Genomic DNA, 16,888 nt, shown 5'->3' on the forward strand with positions numbered 1-16,888 from the left:
CCTCCCCTGAATGGCACCTATCTGCTCTAGGATGAATCAAGATGCCCAAGTAACAGCATGCATCAACTTGCCTATGTAAGCCTAGATTTGTATTTTACCTGAATTGCAGCTAGGCATACTGTTACCATAGCAACTCAAAGAATGTTATAGAAATATCCAGCCAAATCTGCATTTCTAAACATAATGGACCAGGTTGATGGTAATTTATGCATGTGATTTTCATTGTTGAGGGCACGTGACCAGGCTCTTTATCTCCAGCAGTGCTATCGAGCAGCTAGATGGTCAGGCCACTGGAAATGCTCATGGAAGAAGCAGACAGAGAGCTGCCATGAGTGACTGGTGAGCACAGATTTAGAAAGCTCTCTCTGAGTTCTCCACCAAAGCATATCGGAAACCAGGGATGAGTGATTGTGTTTCAGATAAGTGGAGTATCCGAGTCAGCTCTTTTTTTCTAGCCAGTTCGAATGCCACAAATTCAAAGCCTAAATAGCATGACAATAAAATAACTTCTATTTACTCGCCACTTGACACTGTCAAGTGTAGTGCTAATTATTTTCCCAGGCATCAACTCTAATACCTTGCCCCTTTCCCATGTTCTGGGATCTGGTCTATGAGCTTTATGTACTATTTAATTTAAGCATTAAAATAATTATTTGAGATAGGCTCTAGTGGGGAAACAAAAACAAAAAGCATTTATTTACAGTCACATAAATCATAAACAGCAAATCTACTTTTACATATCTCAGGAGGGGAGTAGGTTCCCAAGCTGGTACCTTCCCAAAGTCTTAGAAGAGACCATTGGTGTGGATCTAAACTGTGATGAAGGAAAAAAGTCACAGCTCTAAATGGTCAAGTTGCATTCAGCTAAGCAAAATATTCACTACACTTTAAGCAAGGCCAAAGCATAGGTTTCCTGTGGGGGAATCAGTATTCACAGTGGCTTCTGCTCTAGGACTGAAACTGGGGATTTTTGTTGTTAAATGGGAGGGTAACTAGAGAGGAGGTCTGAAGTTGTCTTCATTTGAAAAGTCACCACGTTCACACCATGCTTCATTTGAACAGGACCCATAAAGGGTGGCAAACAAACCAGACCAAAATTCTTGTCCTTATCTATCCCTCAACAAAAAAAATGCTTGCATGTATACACATAAACTCAAAACTGGCCTCGACCCATGCACCGAAAGCACACAACAGAAGGCAAGGCTAAGTGTTCTTGACAATGAGCTGACAATGATGGCGCACCTCGCTGGTATCTTTGAAAGTCCAACTCAGGCCCCTTTCACTGCAGTCAAGGATGAAGTAGACTCTGTCTATGTACTTTTCCTTCACTGATGAGACTATATGGAGGGGATGATGAGCATCATTCTTCAGACACGTGTGTGCAAAGTGTGCACACCAGATGGTATGTGAACAGAAACACGAAAGGATGTACTCGGTGAGAGGGTTACTTGCTTATGTATGAAATTTGTGTTAGGGGCAAAGCTGACAGTCAAGCAGATACCATCGCACTAGAATCAGCATTTGGCTGGTGGCAGGCATGGCTTTCCATAGAGACACAACCCCGAAGCTGGAATTCCACCCACTCTGCTTCCCAATTATTATCTCAATGAACTTATGTTGAGGGTTTCTAACTAGTGCCAGTCATTTGATGAATAATGAGCACCACTGAGAAGCAAGGAAATCTGCTTTCCTCTAAATTTTAGGGCATCATGCCAGGTATCTGTAAAAAACATGGTCTTCTTGGTTGCTTTGAGAAAATAGCTATTTGTATAATGAAAGGATTAAAGCAATGCATCTCCGCTTCCAAACTTCTATTGATGTTTGGAGTATTGGAGCTGAAGCTTTAAGTTATAGGAAACAACACATTCTAATATATGTTCTGTGGTACCAGCATTAATCAGCATTCTGGCAACATCAGTTTCCAAAAAGCTCTTATTTTAAAGATACACTTGAAAAACTACCAAACAGAAAACCAAAGCAAACAACTCATGTCATTCTAAGCAGTCAGACACAAATAGAACTCCAGATGCCCTAGTACATCTTCCTCATTAAAAAATGCTCCTTTGCTTGAAATCAAAGCAATTTTGGCAATGAAAGCTGGTATTTCCTTTCCTTTCTACATATGTATGTATGGGCCTGAAGAGGTTGGTGGGATGGTTCAGTGGGCAAAGGTGATTGCCACCAAACCTGATGACCTGATCCCTGGGACCCCCATGGTCAAAGAGAACCAGTCCCTTCCTACAAGTTGTCTACTGGCCTCCACCTATGTCCTGTGCAGGCATGCATGCATGCAAACGCACATTAGATATGTTAATAAATGTAATCTAAAAGATGTTACGTGACTAAAAGTTCATTAAAATAATTACCTGGATGAATGAATTGTGTGACTGATAGTCACAACATAGCCAGCTCCTCCAACGTCTAGGTAAGGACCAGTCAAAGAAATCAGCCCTGGATTAGCTACTGCATGAAGATACCTAACAGAGACCCAAGAGAAAACATGTGATTTTAGGCATAAACGACTCTGTAAGTTTCAAGAACAGTGAGTTTGTAGCTCTAAAGTACTTACTATAAACTGTGCTGGTATCATGTTAAAACTCAAAATTAATCTTGCTTAAATTTTGAAAAAAGATTTTATGTGTGTTTTGCCTGCTTATTATATGCGTGTGCCATGTAAATGCTTGGTGCCTGCAGAGGCCAGAAGAAGGTGCTGGATCCCCTGGAACTGGAGTTACAGATATTTATAAGCTACCATGTGGGACTGGGCATTGAACCTGGGTCTTCTACAAGAACAAGTGCTCTTAGCCACTGAGCTAGCTACCTCTCTACCTCCTTACTTCTTTTTTGGATCTGGGGTTTTGAACTCATGGCTTATCCATGCTAGGCAAGTGCTCTACCACTGAGTTGCAGACCCAGCCCAGATTCTCATCTCTTCTGTCTGACGATAGCACCAACAATACAAAGAGTTTGGAAACAGATTCCCAGTTCCAATATGTACTCGACTCTGAGCTTTTACTGAGATCTGTAGTTCAGATGATTCAGAGGGGAATATAGAAAAGGACCAATGGAGGAAGAGAAACAAATAAACATGAAGAAATCATCCAAGATTACTATGGGTGGGGAGTAGGCATGAAGAGCCGACTCCTGAGTGAGTTGGTTGCTACCTAACACAGGATAAGTGATTTTGCTCTTGGCTCATGCTATAGGGCCTGGCTAGCCCTGCTGTGAAAATAAAGTTCAGAAGTAAACAAATATTCCTGAATTTACATATTTTCACTTTCCATAGGTCACACATGATGCCATAATTATATGGAGTAAATGAAGTGTTTCACTTAAGACAACTCTCCAGTCATAAGGTATAAAATCAAGCAAGACCTTAGCAGTCAGAATGGACAAATGTAAACCATTCCATTCTCAAAATTCCAATAGAGATATAAAAGCATAACAGTCAGGAAAAATAATCCACACACCTATCATTATTAAGAAAACATACTGAAAATAATTTTATTCCTCTTGAAAGTGTCTTCTCCCGTGATTGCCCAAAATGGCTTTACTGCCTGTACTTATCATGTCTCCCAGGCCTAGGAGTAACTGGAAACTGAAGTCGCCCCAGACTCACCACTGTCTCCTAGTAGGATCAAATGCTTTGTCCATGAGGGAACCAGGATAAATTCTGAGGACGCCATTGGGTGTTGCTATGTAACGGCGGACAATGTATGTGTTCAGGCTGCTCATTTCCATCTGTGTCATCCATTCATCTGTGACGTGGCTGGTCGCCATTACTTCATTTCTGACAGAGAACTAAGAAACAAAGGAAGACATTGCAGGCCCCCTTTTAAAAAACTCACATGAAAAGAGTGTGGGCTGCTGGCAGGGCTCCCCAAGGTTCTCTTGCAGAGAAGCCAAGCCCAATTACTTCTTGAAAACCATTCCACAGCAGATGGACACAGCCAAACTTGGTGAAAACAAAAGTTCACAGAATACAGTCAGGGGAGGTGTGACTAGTTAGTTGTTCACCTAGCTAGCTATGTCTTAGTTTAAGAAAATTCCTGTGGTGAATCATTAAAAGCATACAGCCTCCTTGGTGCTTGAATATCATATTTATCTCAACAGACAGCAGAATGCTTCTTTTCCATGGGAAAAATGGAGTGGGAAGTGTTCTCCAGTCTCTTAATCACACCCCCTATGTGGAAAGCCCCAGTGCATATGAGACCTGATGTAGATTTTTCATGTGACTCACTGGGCTCCTTAATCCATCAAAAGGGTCACAGCTGACTAGCCTCCCCAGGGCACACACTCTGCCTTTTTGGCTCCTGGCTGTAGAGGCCCAGATGCAAACAGGGTTTGATACTTCAAAGGTTCATGGCTAGCAACCCCTCCTAGGCCTGTGGAAAGGGGCCCCAGAGATGCAGCCCGTGCCAGTACTTACTTTGAGTCCCGGGTTAGCAATGAGGCGAGTGTTGTCACTGAGATAGGCCGTGTAATGCTCCACCATGCGCTTGGTCTCTGGCTGGCTGAGGTGCTCATAGGGGGAAGAAAAGCTGCCGGCAGACAGCATGACGGTTGGACTTTCTGAAAGAAACCCCAACAAAGCAGGCCTCAGAACACAGAGACTTCATCTGGGCCCCAAACAAAAGCATCACTCAGGCTCTGCCAACATGTCTGCTACGGTGGCTTAATGTCTTCCACAAGGACACAAAGAGCTTGACAATGAGAGCAAAGAAAAAGGGAAGAAAAAAAAAAAGCCACATTCTCTCCCTTCAGGGAGCTTATGGTCCTAGGAGTGAAGCAGGAGGGATGTGCCCAAAGAGGCACAGATGCTGGACGCATAAATCCTAAGTATCTTAGATATCCGTGCTGTGTGTTTGTGGGGATAGAAGGTGTAGCACAAACATGGAGCCAGGCTGGACAGACTCTGGCTGTGAGATATTGGGCAAGCATTTGCAACATGGGGAAAATACCACTGTCTCTCTCTGGAGTGATGCTGAATGGCATTTGCAGGTGCATATTGGCGATGAGTATTAGTATTTAAATATTAGTATTCAGATCAGTCTTATCATCCAGGAAGAAGAAAGATGGAGTGCTGACATCAATGCAAAAATCAAATGAAAAAATTATTGTCACAGGTGGCAGGCAAGCGTGCCGTAAACAAAGCTTATAGAGAGTATCCCATGTGTACATTTCTAAACATTATTTCTAACATGAAAACTAGTTTTCTATTTGAGGCAAAATCCCTGCAGTGAGTCACAGTATGAAACAAAAATTTCTATTTGCAACTTTTGATTGTTCAACCTCATCATATTTTTATTATTTTCTTCGGGCTGGCCCAGAACTCTCTTTGTAGACCGGGCTAACCTCAAAATTACAGAGATTCACTTCCCTTTGCTTCCTGAGTACTGGAAAACCACATATTTTAAAATGTGTCATAAACACTAGCACGTGACATAAAGCACATGATGTTTGACGACACCATCATATCTCATTGAAATTTGTTATTTTTTTTCTTCTTTTGGTAGCTCTCACAGGTGATGTCGGTTCCTTGTAACTTGGGGAGCTTTTACATGGTGGGTAAAACAACACTAAAGCAATTTTGGGCCGAGGATATAGACAGAGTTCTTGCCCTGTATATGCCAGGCCCTGAGTCAACAGATAGAAAAGGCACATAATAACAAACAGCAAATGAAATTGTTGAAATAGCTTTCTGCCTAGAGGAAGTGAGTCTCTTAGAGGGCCTGGACTGTTGCATGATTCTGTCATGTAGACTACACAGAGAGGCAGTAAGGGTGAGAAAAGCTATTTCCATTGAGGAGCCAGGACAGGCTTGTCACATAGTCACTCTACTCCCACCTCAAGGATGTAATGGGTTTGTTCTGGGGGGATAGAGAGGTCATTTCATTAAGACTCCACCTGTTGGGGACATTAGATTTGATTTCTTCCCCTTGTGCCCCAAGAAGCTACTTGAAACAGTTTAAGTGCATAGCCTCCTCCTCCTCTAGTTTGGTAAATACTTGCACTGCAAAGTAATAATAATAATATTAATAATAATAAATAATAATAATAGTTATTATTATTATAGCATTGAATCCAGGATGTCTTCTGAGTTCTTTTTTTTTTTTTTCAATCTTCCATTCCTCACTATCATGTAAATTTCCAATGTTTCCCCAAAGATATTACTCCAGGATCATGTTTCCATCTAGGGTTTTCAGTTGGAAATCGGTAGAACGTCATTCTCAGAAATTGTTGCTTCCCATGTGACTTATTTCTCAGGATATCTTCATAGGGTGTCCTGGGAGATTGTTATTGCCTTAATCTCAAATAATCAAAGAGATACAAGGAAGAGGCTTGCAAAGGTTGACTCACAACATACTGTAGACTTGTGTTCATAGAGTCAGTGGTCCATCCCCAGAAGAGTGTGTGTGTGTGTGTGTGTGTGTGTGTGTGTGTGTGTGTGAGAAAGAGGGTTATGTATACTTGTGCTTAGAGAGCTTTGGGTTCAATCAGAGAGAGCAGGCAGAAGGAATCTAGAAGAAAACAATGTAAGACAAATACATTTCAGAGTTGGGAGTGTTGCACGAGGGCCAGAGTAAAGGAAAGTAGTGGTGCTTCCAGGAGTAAGCCTTTCTTATGGAGACAGACTGGCATTTCAGAAAAAGATGACACAGTAAGACAACTGGGGCATAAAGGAGAGAAAACAGCACCATGTGAGATATAAACTTTGTGTCTAGGTTGTACATTTATACATGTACATAACAAAACTGCCTTAGGAATGTACATTTAAAACACATTTTCTTCCTCTTTTTTCACACCAAGAGATATCTTTCCATCACACTCCCTCGCTCTTAGTTCTAGGGATGGAAACCACAACCTCTGTGTGTGAGGCAAGTGTGTAACATCTACTACTGAGACCTAAGTGACAATTGACACACATTTCATGCCTTGTGTCAAAATCTTCATTGGTGAAGTCAGAGAGAAACCACTCAATTCTCATGTTTCCCATTCCCTTTTTGTTGCATTTTAATGGTCTTATGTTGCTTTCACTGTAACTGAAACAAGACTGTCCCTGCTGAGCCTACCGCATTGCCCCAGCATCCTTACCACCCACGTGAGCAGGGATGGTAAGGATGAAAGGGCTCCCTGGGACAATGGGTATTGGCCCAAGGTTTGCCTTTGTGGCCTGGGATCAGCCACTCAAACTGTCTTTGAGCTGGTAAGTGCCACACTGTCTGAGTATACTCATGAGTAATGCTGTCCAGTTGTAATATTAATACAATGCTCTCTGTAAATGTAATAATTTTTTTCTGATAGCCAGGAAAGCAAAAGGAAATAGTTAAATAAATTCTGATAATACATTCTAAACATTAAAAAATATCATAATATAGCCAATATAAAAAGAATGTAGCATGCATATCACACTTCCCATACTTTTTTTCTTTTCCTTTCTTTCCTTCTTTCTTTCTTTTTTTTTTTTTTGAGATAGGGTTTCTCTGTCTAGCCTTGGCTGTCCTGGAACTCACTCTGTAGACCAGGATGGCCTCGAACTCACAAAGATCTGCCTGCCTCTGCCTCCTGAGTGCTGGAATTAAAGGTGCATGCCACCACCACCTGGCTCCCAAATACCTTGATGCTGACTAACCCCCTGTTAAGTGCTCAACAACTACAGGTATTCATAGCTAACACATTGGACAGTGTAGCTATGACAAAGTATGCAAATGAAATTTAAATATGTGGGCTGGAGCTTCTTTCTCAGCAGGTAACTTGAACTTTACCCTCCCTCCCCCCAAATCTCAGGGCAGTGTATCATGTCTGCTGTAGCAGTGTGCAGTTTGTTGTCCTAGAACTTAAAAGTCTTACATTAGCTTTTCTGTAAAGCATTTCATTAAAATGTGAAAAATCATGCTTTCTTTCATATAAAACAGAGAATATAAACTGCAAAGCCCAAATCAAAACAAACAAATGAAAGATCCAGCCTTCTTTGATTAACATCACAGGCTTTCTCTAAATTGTTGATATTTTTGAAATGTGCCACAGAAAAGATCACTTAGCCTGGCCTGGTCTTTTGATCTCACATCCAGGAAGAATTTTCTAGAAAGGAATTTAAAGAAAAAACTCAAATTCCAGCACTCACATTTGGAACCCAGAGATAGAGACTCTATCCTGGATCTCTTTCCAACTGGTGTCCCTCTCCTTGGCTTGCTAACTGTGGTGAACATAAATTTTTTTGAATCCTAAATATTTTCAACAGGGAATCAGAAGGCAGCTGTTTATCTAAACAGTGGGCATCCTGTAGTGTACTGACTACACAGGCTATAAAGGCCTCCTATGCATCTGACACACGTCAGCATGGCCAACCAAGGAGGTATGACTCAAATATCAGCTTGGCCAACAGGTATCTGTAGACCATTCAGTAGCTCTAATCATCAGGGAAATGCAGATCAAAACCACAATGCAGCATCACTTGACCTCAGCCAGAATGGCTCTTATACAAAGACAAAACATAATGCTTTTTGATGAAGATGTGGAAAAAAGAGAAGCCTTGTATACCATTGGTGGGAATAAGTTAGTACAGAAAGCCACTGTGCGAAACACTACTAAGGCTCCTTAAGAAATTAAAAATAGAATTACCATGGTGTTCAGCAATTCCACTCCTATGTCCAAAAGAATGAAGAGACATTTGGTACCCCATGCTCAATGTGGCACTATACATAGTAGCCCGAAATGGAAACAACCCAAGTGTTAACTAAGAATAAAGAAAACATGGTACAGAAATATAATGTAAGAGTATTCAGCCATAAACTAGTGAAATCTTGCATGGAACTGGAGGTCATTCTGTTAGATGAAATAAGCCAGGCATAGAAGGAAAAATACGGCATGGTCTCCCTCAGGTGGGATCTAGAAAGCTGAAGTTGAAAGTAGAACGGTAGTAAGCATAGCCTGGTGAATGTGGGGTGGGAAGCAATGGTTGATATAATGGGTACTAAGCTGTAGTTAGAGCAAGAAGCACTGAGGAGCTATTACATGGTGGATTGATGACAGATAATGCACTGTACATTTAAAATAAATAGATGGAAGAAAAGATTTTGAAAGCAATTTCCATGAGTGAATTATGGATGGCCCAGGAGACAGGGATGTTTAGCCTGATTTACACACGATGCAAAGTACAGGTGTGTATGAAATACTAAATAGAACTTATCAACACATAAAATTTTTAATGTTTTTATGTGTCAGAAATAAAATCTAAACACTATAAAAATAATAAAAAAAAACCAGAAGACACAACAGGAACAAAGAACAAGATATTAGCAGGAAATAGTAGTAAATATAAAAGGTACAAATTAAAAAAAAAAGGTACTAATTCAACGATAGAAACAATGGTTTTAAATATCAATAGTTTATGTAAACCCATCAAAATCTAAAGACTGATCAGGCACATGGTGGCACACACCCATAATTCCAGCACTTGGGAGGCGGAGGCATGAAGAAAGTGAGTTTGAGACCACCATGGACACTCTGAGCCTGACATGGAAGAGGCTGGAGCATCATCTAGAATCAGCATCGTTTTGTCTTTTCTGTCTACTGTCTTCCCTCTCTTCACTGGTCTCTTTTGAGAGCTTATGTATAAATCATCAAAATAGAAATTCTCATCTCAGTCTCTTCTAGGCAACTTGACCAAGGCAAGAAATACAACTGCCTCACATAGTATATTTTGTTATTTGTATTATTAGTAGTAGTAGTAGTATTAGTAGTATTAGTAGTAGTAGTAGTAGCAGTAGTTGTTTCTTGAGACAGATTCTCATTCAATTAACCCAGGTTGTCTGAAAACTCACTATGTAATTCGTGCTGGCCTTCAGCCCATAGTGATCTGCCTGCCCCAGCCTAATTACTACTGGAACATTTTCTAGAACTGCAAATACGAAGTATTTGGGGCTGAACAGGGAGCAGGAATGACACAGATGTTGATGATGCACTCCTTGAGTAAGATCATTAGGAAGCTGAGGAGCCCATAGGCTTTACCTAGAGTTGCCAGCTGCTTGAAGTGGAGGCAAGCACTGGGTTGGCCCAGCAGATCTAGCCGGTGGTACAGCAGCTTGCTACTGGGCACGGTGTTGAGGTTTTTCAATTGTTTGACAGGTATTTCTGGTTGTATCACCACAATACACAGAATGAAGGAAGTGTCCTGTACCTATAAAGAAAAAAAAAAATCAGCAAGGAATTCCTAACACAGAAAATGAAGGCTCCTTTGCATACATTATGTTCTGATGTCTTGTCTTCTTATGGGAAGGTGTTAATGCAGTGTTGGATGAACTCGAATGAACAACATAAGGATTTACCAAAGATATTTTCTGCTTTTCTTTCTGGTGGGAAGGAGCTTGTGTGTAACACAACATCCTACAGCTAATGAGTAGACAGAAGAAGAGCCCCCGTGGGGACTGTGACCATCTCATGCTTCTTAAGTGTGTGCACACATGTGTGTGAGTATGTGTACACAGTGTTTATTTTAGCTTGAAATGCATTTAAAATGCACAGGTGGGGCCTGGGGTGTGGCTCAGTGAGAGTACTTGGCTAGTTTGCCCTAGGTATATCCTCTAGACTTAGGAGGAAAAAAAAAGTGTTACTGCTTTTTGTAGAAGTGTTCTGAGAGTTGACTATTCTTAATCAGTTGGGAATCCTCAGTAAGAAGGGCTCAGGGGCAGTCATTACAGAATCCAGCGTATTTATTTCATCCCCAACAAGCACTGTCTCTACTAGGTGCGAAATGAACACCATCACTGTTTAAATTCATAGAAATTACAAATTCTATGATGCTCTTGCCCAGTCTAGCTGGATCAACATTTCTGTCCAAGTTAGACAGGTGCTGCAGCAGTCTATCAAAATAAACCCAATGGACTTCCAGATCTGCTTTCTCTTAGAAATGGGTGTTTGAACAAACTTTAGTGAGGAAAATACCTTCCCAAGAATCATAAGCCAATCACTGACTTACCACCGGCCCCGTAATAATAGAATGGAGCTGTAAAATTCCTGTTGTCTCTGGTAAGATCACAATGTAACTCATGATTCATGGTGTCACTGGGTAAAGTAGCCCTACTGTGCTGTTTGTCAGCCACATAAATATGTAGCACAATCAAGTGCAGTATTGGTAAGGAAGAATTCTGTTAAACTTCATGTAGTTACGCTACCCTAACTTTAATCATTGGTTTAGATATATATTTCTACTAATACAAGTACTAAAAAAACAGTGTGTTGTGTTATTGTGGCATCAGCCACATATGTCTGCATACCCTATGCTTTGATTGCATCAAACAGTCAGCTTGATGACAGCTGACTGACTCGTATCATAGAGGTTTGTGTAAGTCAATGACATCCAAACACAATGATGTAGTGATGCTTTTCTAAGACTGTCACTAAACAGCACATAACTGTGTAAGTCTGATACACTGTAAAATGCAAAGAGCCTGATTTTTATTATTATTTTGTGTGTGTGTGTCGGGGGGGGGGGGTCTTCATGTGTGTGACTGTGCTTGGAGGCATATGTGGAGATCACAGGTTGACATTGGGATGCCTTCTTCAGTCTATTTTTTGAGACAGGATCTCTCAGTGACCTTGGAGCATGCTGATTTGACTAAACTAGCTTACCATGAAGCATCTAGGGGGCCCTCCTGTCTCTGCCCCACAGTGCTGGCATTAGAGATGCAGACCTAGATTCATACAGATGCTGGTGATCCGAACTCAGGTCATCATTCTTGCACAACACACACTTTCCCCACCAATGTGAGAGTGAAGACAGCTATGCTAGAACTAAAAAACCCAAGGTCTTATAAAAGTGGCGCAGATGATGTAGTGATGGAGAAATTTTAAACCGGGTAGGTTAGAGTTAAATTAAACTTAGGGCCTGTGAGAATGGCTTCAGAATCTTTAAACACAGAAGCAATTTACATCTTCCTGGGATTGCTTTTAAGAACTGCTGGCAAACATACTCAATTAGATTAGCCAATTTAATCCTCTTCCCTCATGCCCTGAATTAGAAAGCTGATGGTATGTTCTAAATGGCATCTACTCTTTCCTCACTGCTCATTCTTACATAGTGTCCTTGAAGTTTTTCTTACGCTGCAAGTTCCAATGACCGAAAAAATGGAACACTATTGGAATAACCAGAATATAACTTTATAGAGCTTAATTTATTCAGTAAGAGAAAAATACCTAGCTAGAAAGAGCAATCTCTTCATAGTGCTAATTTAATCTCAAGTTATATTCAGATGAGTGTGGTTAAAAGAATTTATCAGTAGGCCATGTCTGTGGATGCTAAGTGATTTAACAGCTGACTCTTTTTGGATTATAATTGTAGAAAGATCCATTTTATATCTTGGGAAAAGGCAAATATCTACCCCTCAATAGTTTAAAAATATTTGCCCTTATTGCTGAGTAATGAGTCAAGATTGATTTGCCTTGAATCTCATTACCTTTTTAGTTTTTCACTTGATAGTGACCTGGGTAACAAGTTTTGTTGGGAGCCAAAGATCTCCCTAGGATTTCATGCCAAGCCCTGAGATGTTTGGCTTCTAACAAAGTTTAGCTCTCTGAGAAAGGCAGTACATCTCCCTGACATGATTGCCTACATAGTTCAGAATTTACCAATGTGGGAAGAAGAGAAACTCTTCTTTTCAAAAACATTGACACCGAGTTCTATTTACCATCCAGAGGCCACACAGATGCTGTTCTAGAACTCACTCTGCAGACCAGGCTAGCCTTGAACTCAGAGATCCACCTGCCTCTGCTTCCTGAGGGCTGAAATTAAAGGCATATGCTGATAGATGGCTCAGCAATTAAGAGCACTGGCTGTTCTTCCAGAGGATCTGGATTCAATTCCCAGCACCCACATGGCAGCTCACAACTGTCTGTAACTCCAAGACTGATACTCCTACACATACACACATGCAGGCAAAATGGCAATGCACATAAAATAAAAATAAATTATAAAATAATTTTTAAAAGGTTTCTTAAAAAAATTGATTGTCTCTCTCTCTCTCTCTCTCTCTCTCTCTCTCTCTCTCTCTCTCTCTCTCTCTCTCTGTGTGTGTGTGTGTGTTGTGTGTGTGTGTACATGCAGATGAGTTACAAGCAATTGCAAGCTGCCTAGAGTGAGTGCTGGGAATTGTACCTGGGATGTTTTTGCAAGAGCTGTTCCTACTCTCTCCTGCTGAGCCATCTCTCCAACTGTATATCACTCTATCTAGCCCTCTTCCGTGCACTAAATGCCCATTGAGAAGCTCTTAAAGGAACAAATGAACAACAGACTGAGCATAGGATACCTCCATCTAGCAAGCAAGCATCACTACATATTTAAGTTCAGTAATTAAAATTTGGGGATAAAAATGAATATCCATTCTTCTTTTGGTTATAGAATCTCGGGCCTTGTAATGACATTGTTTTGCCATGTTGAGAAAGTAAAGGAGAGAAACAGAGTGTTGTCATCTGTTTCTCTATGATTCTGAGGTCCAGTGTCTGAATGGTACTTGATGGACAAAGCATCCATGGGCCACGGCTACACTGCCAATTTGCTTGTGCTGAGGATAAATACCTCAAACTCTAGTCCAGGGCATCATTTCCATGAAGCATCTCAGAGGGCATTTATGTTTCTATATCTTCTACTTTCAACTCCTAATTTCCACAATCTGAGTTTAAATTATGAAACAACAACAATTAAAAAAAAATAAGATCAAACCAGCTACTGGGAATGATCTATGTTTAAAAAAAACAGAGCTCCGCAGCTAGCTCAGCAGGTGGAGGCATTTACTGCCAACCATGATGCCCTGAGGTCTGTCCTGGTAGAAACAGAGAACTCCTACAAGTTGTCCTTTGGCCTCCATGTGCCCACACATGTACAAGTAAGTAAATATAACTGAAACAAATCATTTACAGAGCTTTGGTCTATCTACATAAATTCACCTCATGCATGTGTACATTCAGAGACTTGTATGTGTAGAAAACAATTCTGGAAATGGATTGACGTGGTTGTGGATAGGCAATGGGACAAGGGCAGGAAGGATTGGATCTATTATTTCTCCTTTATATCCTTTTATATGATTTGACCTCTTTGTCACGAACAATTACTGGTTTTACAAACAAGAAAGGGGAAAGAATATGAACCATCTGTGGAATGTCTTTGCTCCCAGTCACTTTAAATCTGGCCAGTCACATAGTCTGATCCAAGTTCTCCAGTGTTATTGTGAGAAGAGCATTGAACTGGACATCAAGGTCCATCCAATCCATTCCTTCCACTCACCATCTTCCAGGCATAGCTCACGTTGTAGGCCTCCTTTCCAGTCTCCCTCAGCTTGTTTATGTGCCAAGACAGAGATGAGTTCACAGGGACTGTGATAATCCGGCTGCCTAGAGGGAGGCTGTGAGGAAAAACAGAATCAAATGCCTCAGGCAAGAAAGAAAAATTAAGCACTTAATTAAAGGCAAGGAAGAAGCTTCGAGTCAATGGCCACCCCCTGCTTCTGGACAGCATTGAAACTCATCACTTTTGAAAGACATGATGTGAGATTTTCAATTTTGCAAAAGTGCTATGTCAACTCTGCATTAAAAGTCATCCTTTGCCTCTACCCGCCCCCAGTGCTAATTCTTTCCAGAGGCTGACTTGTCTCAAATCACTCACTTATTAATTTTCAACCAATGAGCACAAAGACTCATTTCTCCATAGGTTACCATCTGCCAAAATAACGTATCACAGTTGGAAAACATCCAATCTGTTTTTAAGAGAGTGCTGCACAAACCATGCTGTCAGACTCTATCTACATGGGCGAGCTGCTTATTGGTTCTCATCTTAACCTTTTATTTTGCTAATACATTTCAGTTAGGTCTAAGCAGAGTACTTTCTGGAAATGAGTTGTCATATGCCTTATGTTACAACTAAACTCAATGTAAATGTAGAATTTGATTGACAAGACATTGCCTCCAAATAATTTTGAGAGACTTTCCCTATTACATCAAATGAACAAGATCTTGGCTACCCTTTTTAAAAGTTCTTGTTTCTTAATTTAGTTTTTTTTTTTTTTCCCTTTGGTTTTTCGAGACAGGGTCTCTCTGTGTAGCTTTGGAGCCTATCCTGGCACTCACTGTGCAGACCAGGCTGGCCTCGAACTCACAGTGACCCGCCTGCCTCTGCCTCCCGAGTGCTGGGATTGAAGGCATGTGCCACCAATGTCAGGCTCTAATTTAGTTTTATTATAATTGCATAGGTATTCACAATGTGAGTATATTTGTGTGTGTGTGTGTGTGGGGGGTGCAGGGGTTACCATAGTGCAAGTGTGTAGGTTAGAGGACAACTGTGTGGAATCAATTCTTTCCTACTTTTATGTGGTTTCTGGGATCAAGCTTGGTTTACCAAACCTGCATAGCAAGCATCTTTGCCTACTGAGCCATCTCCCGGCCCTTGGCTCCTATCATTATGAAAAAATTACTCAGAAAACTTTTGGTAACAAGAAAATAATTTGTATGCTTCCCTTATACCCTATGGCAAACACATATTTGATTGCAATCAATAGAAGTGCCCCTTCTAAAAAAACATGAAATACTGCAACCCTCACCTTTTTCTTACCTTAGGATATTTTGCCGAACCAATTCAAACTTGGGGATATTTTCGTAATGTATGATGTCAGTATGAAGGGGAGGTTCTGACAGTAAGTATGGCCTGGTAAGAGATGGATGCATAAGAGTATACCCTGAAATCACAGAATAAAACATGGTTTAAGGAAAATGAAGGATGCTGGCTCTAACAAACGTGCCCACTACTGGTCTGAACTGTGGACCGTCTGGGATGGCTGCCCAGGGCGCAAAACCTCCTATGTACCTTAGCAGTCCAATAAAACCTCAACTTGTTTTATGTGAGAGCTCATAAAACTCCTGAAGTGTTGAAAGAGCTCTTAAATTACTGAACATATGTCTAATTGAGGCTATTTAGGCGGTATTCGTTTTTTTCTGGTTGTCATTTTATTAAATGTTCTAATGTGGTTACATATAAACCTTCCTGCCAGGGAATCCAAAGATAAGGATACTAACAAAAGGCCATCTAACCCCCAACTCTAGGCATTATTCACCTCCAAGTCTAAACTTCTTGCTGTTATAAAAACCCACGATCTCACCTGCCAGCATAGCATGACCTCATGGGTTGTGAATTCATTCTACCATCTGTATGATGCATTTCCACTGCCCCAACGATCCCAGTGACATAACTTCCTTGAAAACTACCTTGATCCCACTTCATTTATCAGCACAAGAATAGCCCCAGACCATTTTTTTTAAAGTTGCAAAGGAGAGTGTTCTTTCTTACAATGAACTCTCTGTAAATTACCTTTGTCATCTATGAGAAAAGTATAAGATGCCAAAGAGTCTTGGTAATACGTCACGTCTTCAAGAATGTAAGCCAGGTTTACGTCCACACCTACGATTCCCAGGAGGAGATTTCCAAAGTAACAGGGTTTGCTCACAGTCATTATCAGACCTGGGGGTTAAAAACAGAATCAGAGAACAGCACAGAAACTCTGGACCAAGGCTGGGGCCACACTCAGGCGAAGCACGAGGGCTAACGGTGGCCTTAGATTCTGTGGGAAAGGTTTGTGTGATCCAGGTCCTAACCACTGCTCTTGAAGCCTGTATGGAAAGTGAGACAAAGAAAGAGAAGAGCGTTCTTTGGTAGTTCAGATATTTCAGTTAATTTAAACAGTGATGACCACCTCCCTTTGACCCCTGTACCTCTTTATCTAAGCCACGATACTTGGTGTGGTAGTTTGAATGTAATTGGCCCCCATAAAGTTTCATAGATAATGGCATTCTTAGGAAGTGTGGCTTTGTTGGAGTGGGCATGGCCTTATTGGAGGAAGTGTGTCAT

At 40.9% G+C, this 16,888-nt stretch overlaps 1 protein-coding gene across 1 annotated transcript in view; it reads right to left on the reverse strand.

Moving 5' to 3' along the window:
* Nucleotides 1-16,888, reverse strand: part of Cachd1 (cache domain containing 1) — a 220,339-nt gene that overhangs the window by 22,769 nt on the left and 180,682 nt on the right. Inside the window, exons 10-16 of the mRNA XM_027400500.2 lie at nt 16,352-16,501; nt 15,599-15,722; nt 14,279-14,396; nt 10,012-10,180; nt 4,430-4,572; nt 3,620-3,801; nt 2,367-2,477 (exon numbers count right to left, since the gene is read on the reverse strand). Of these exons, the coding sequence (XP_027256301.1) occupies nt 2,367-2,477; nt 3,620-3,801; nt 4,430-4,572; nt 10,012-10,180; nt 14,279-14,396; nt 15,599-15,722; nt 16,352-16,501 (997 nt within the window). The remainder of the gene's footprint in view (nt 1-2,366; nt 2,478-3,619; nt 3,802-4,429; nt 4,573-10,011; nt 10,181-14,278; nt 14,397-15,598; nt 15,723-16,351; nt 16,502-16,888) is intronic.

The sequence above is a fragment of the Cricetulus griseus genome, chromosome 2 (assembly GCF_003668045.3).
Source record: "Cricetulus griseus strain 17A/GY chromosome 2, alternate assembly CriGri-PICRH-1.0, whole genome shotgun sequence".
NCBI lineage: Eukaryota > Metazoa > Chordata > Mammalia > Rodentia > Cricetidae > Cricetulus > Cricetulus griseus.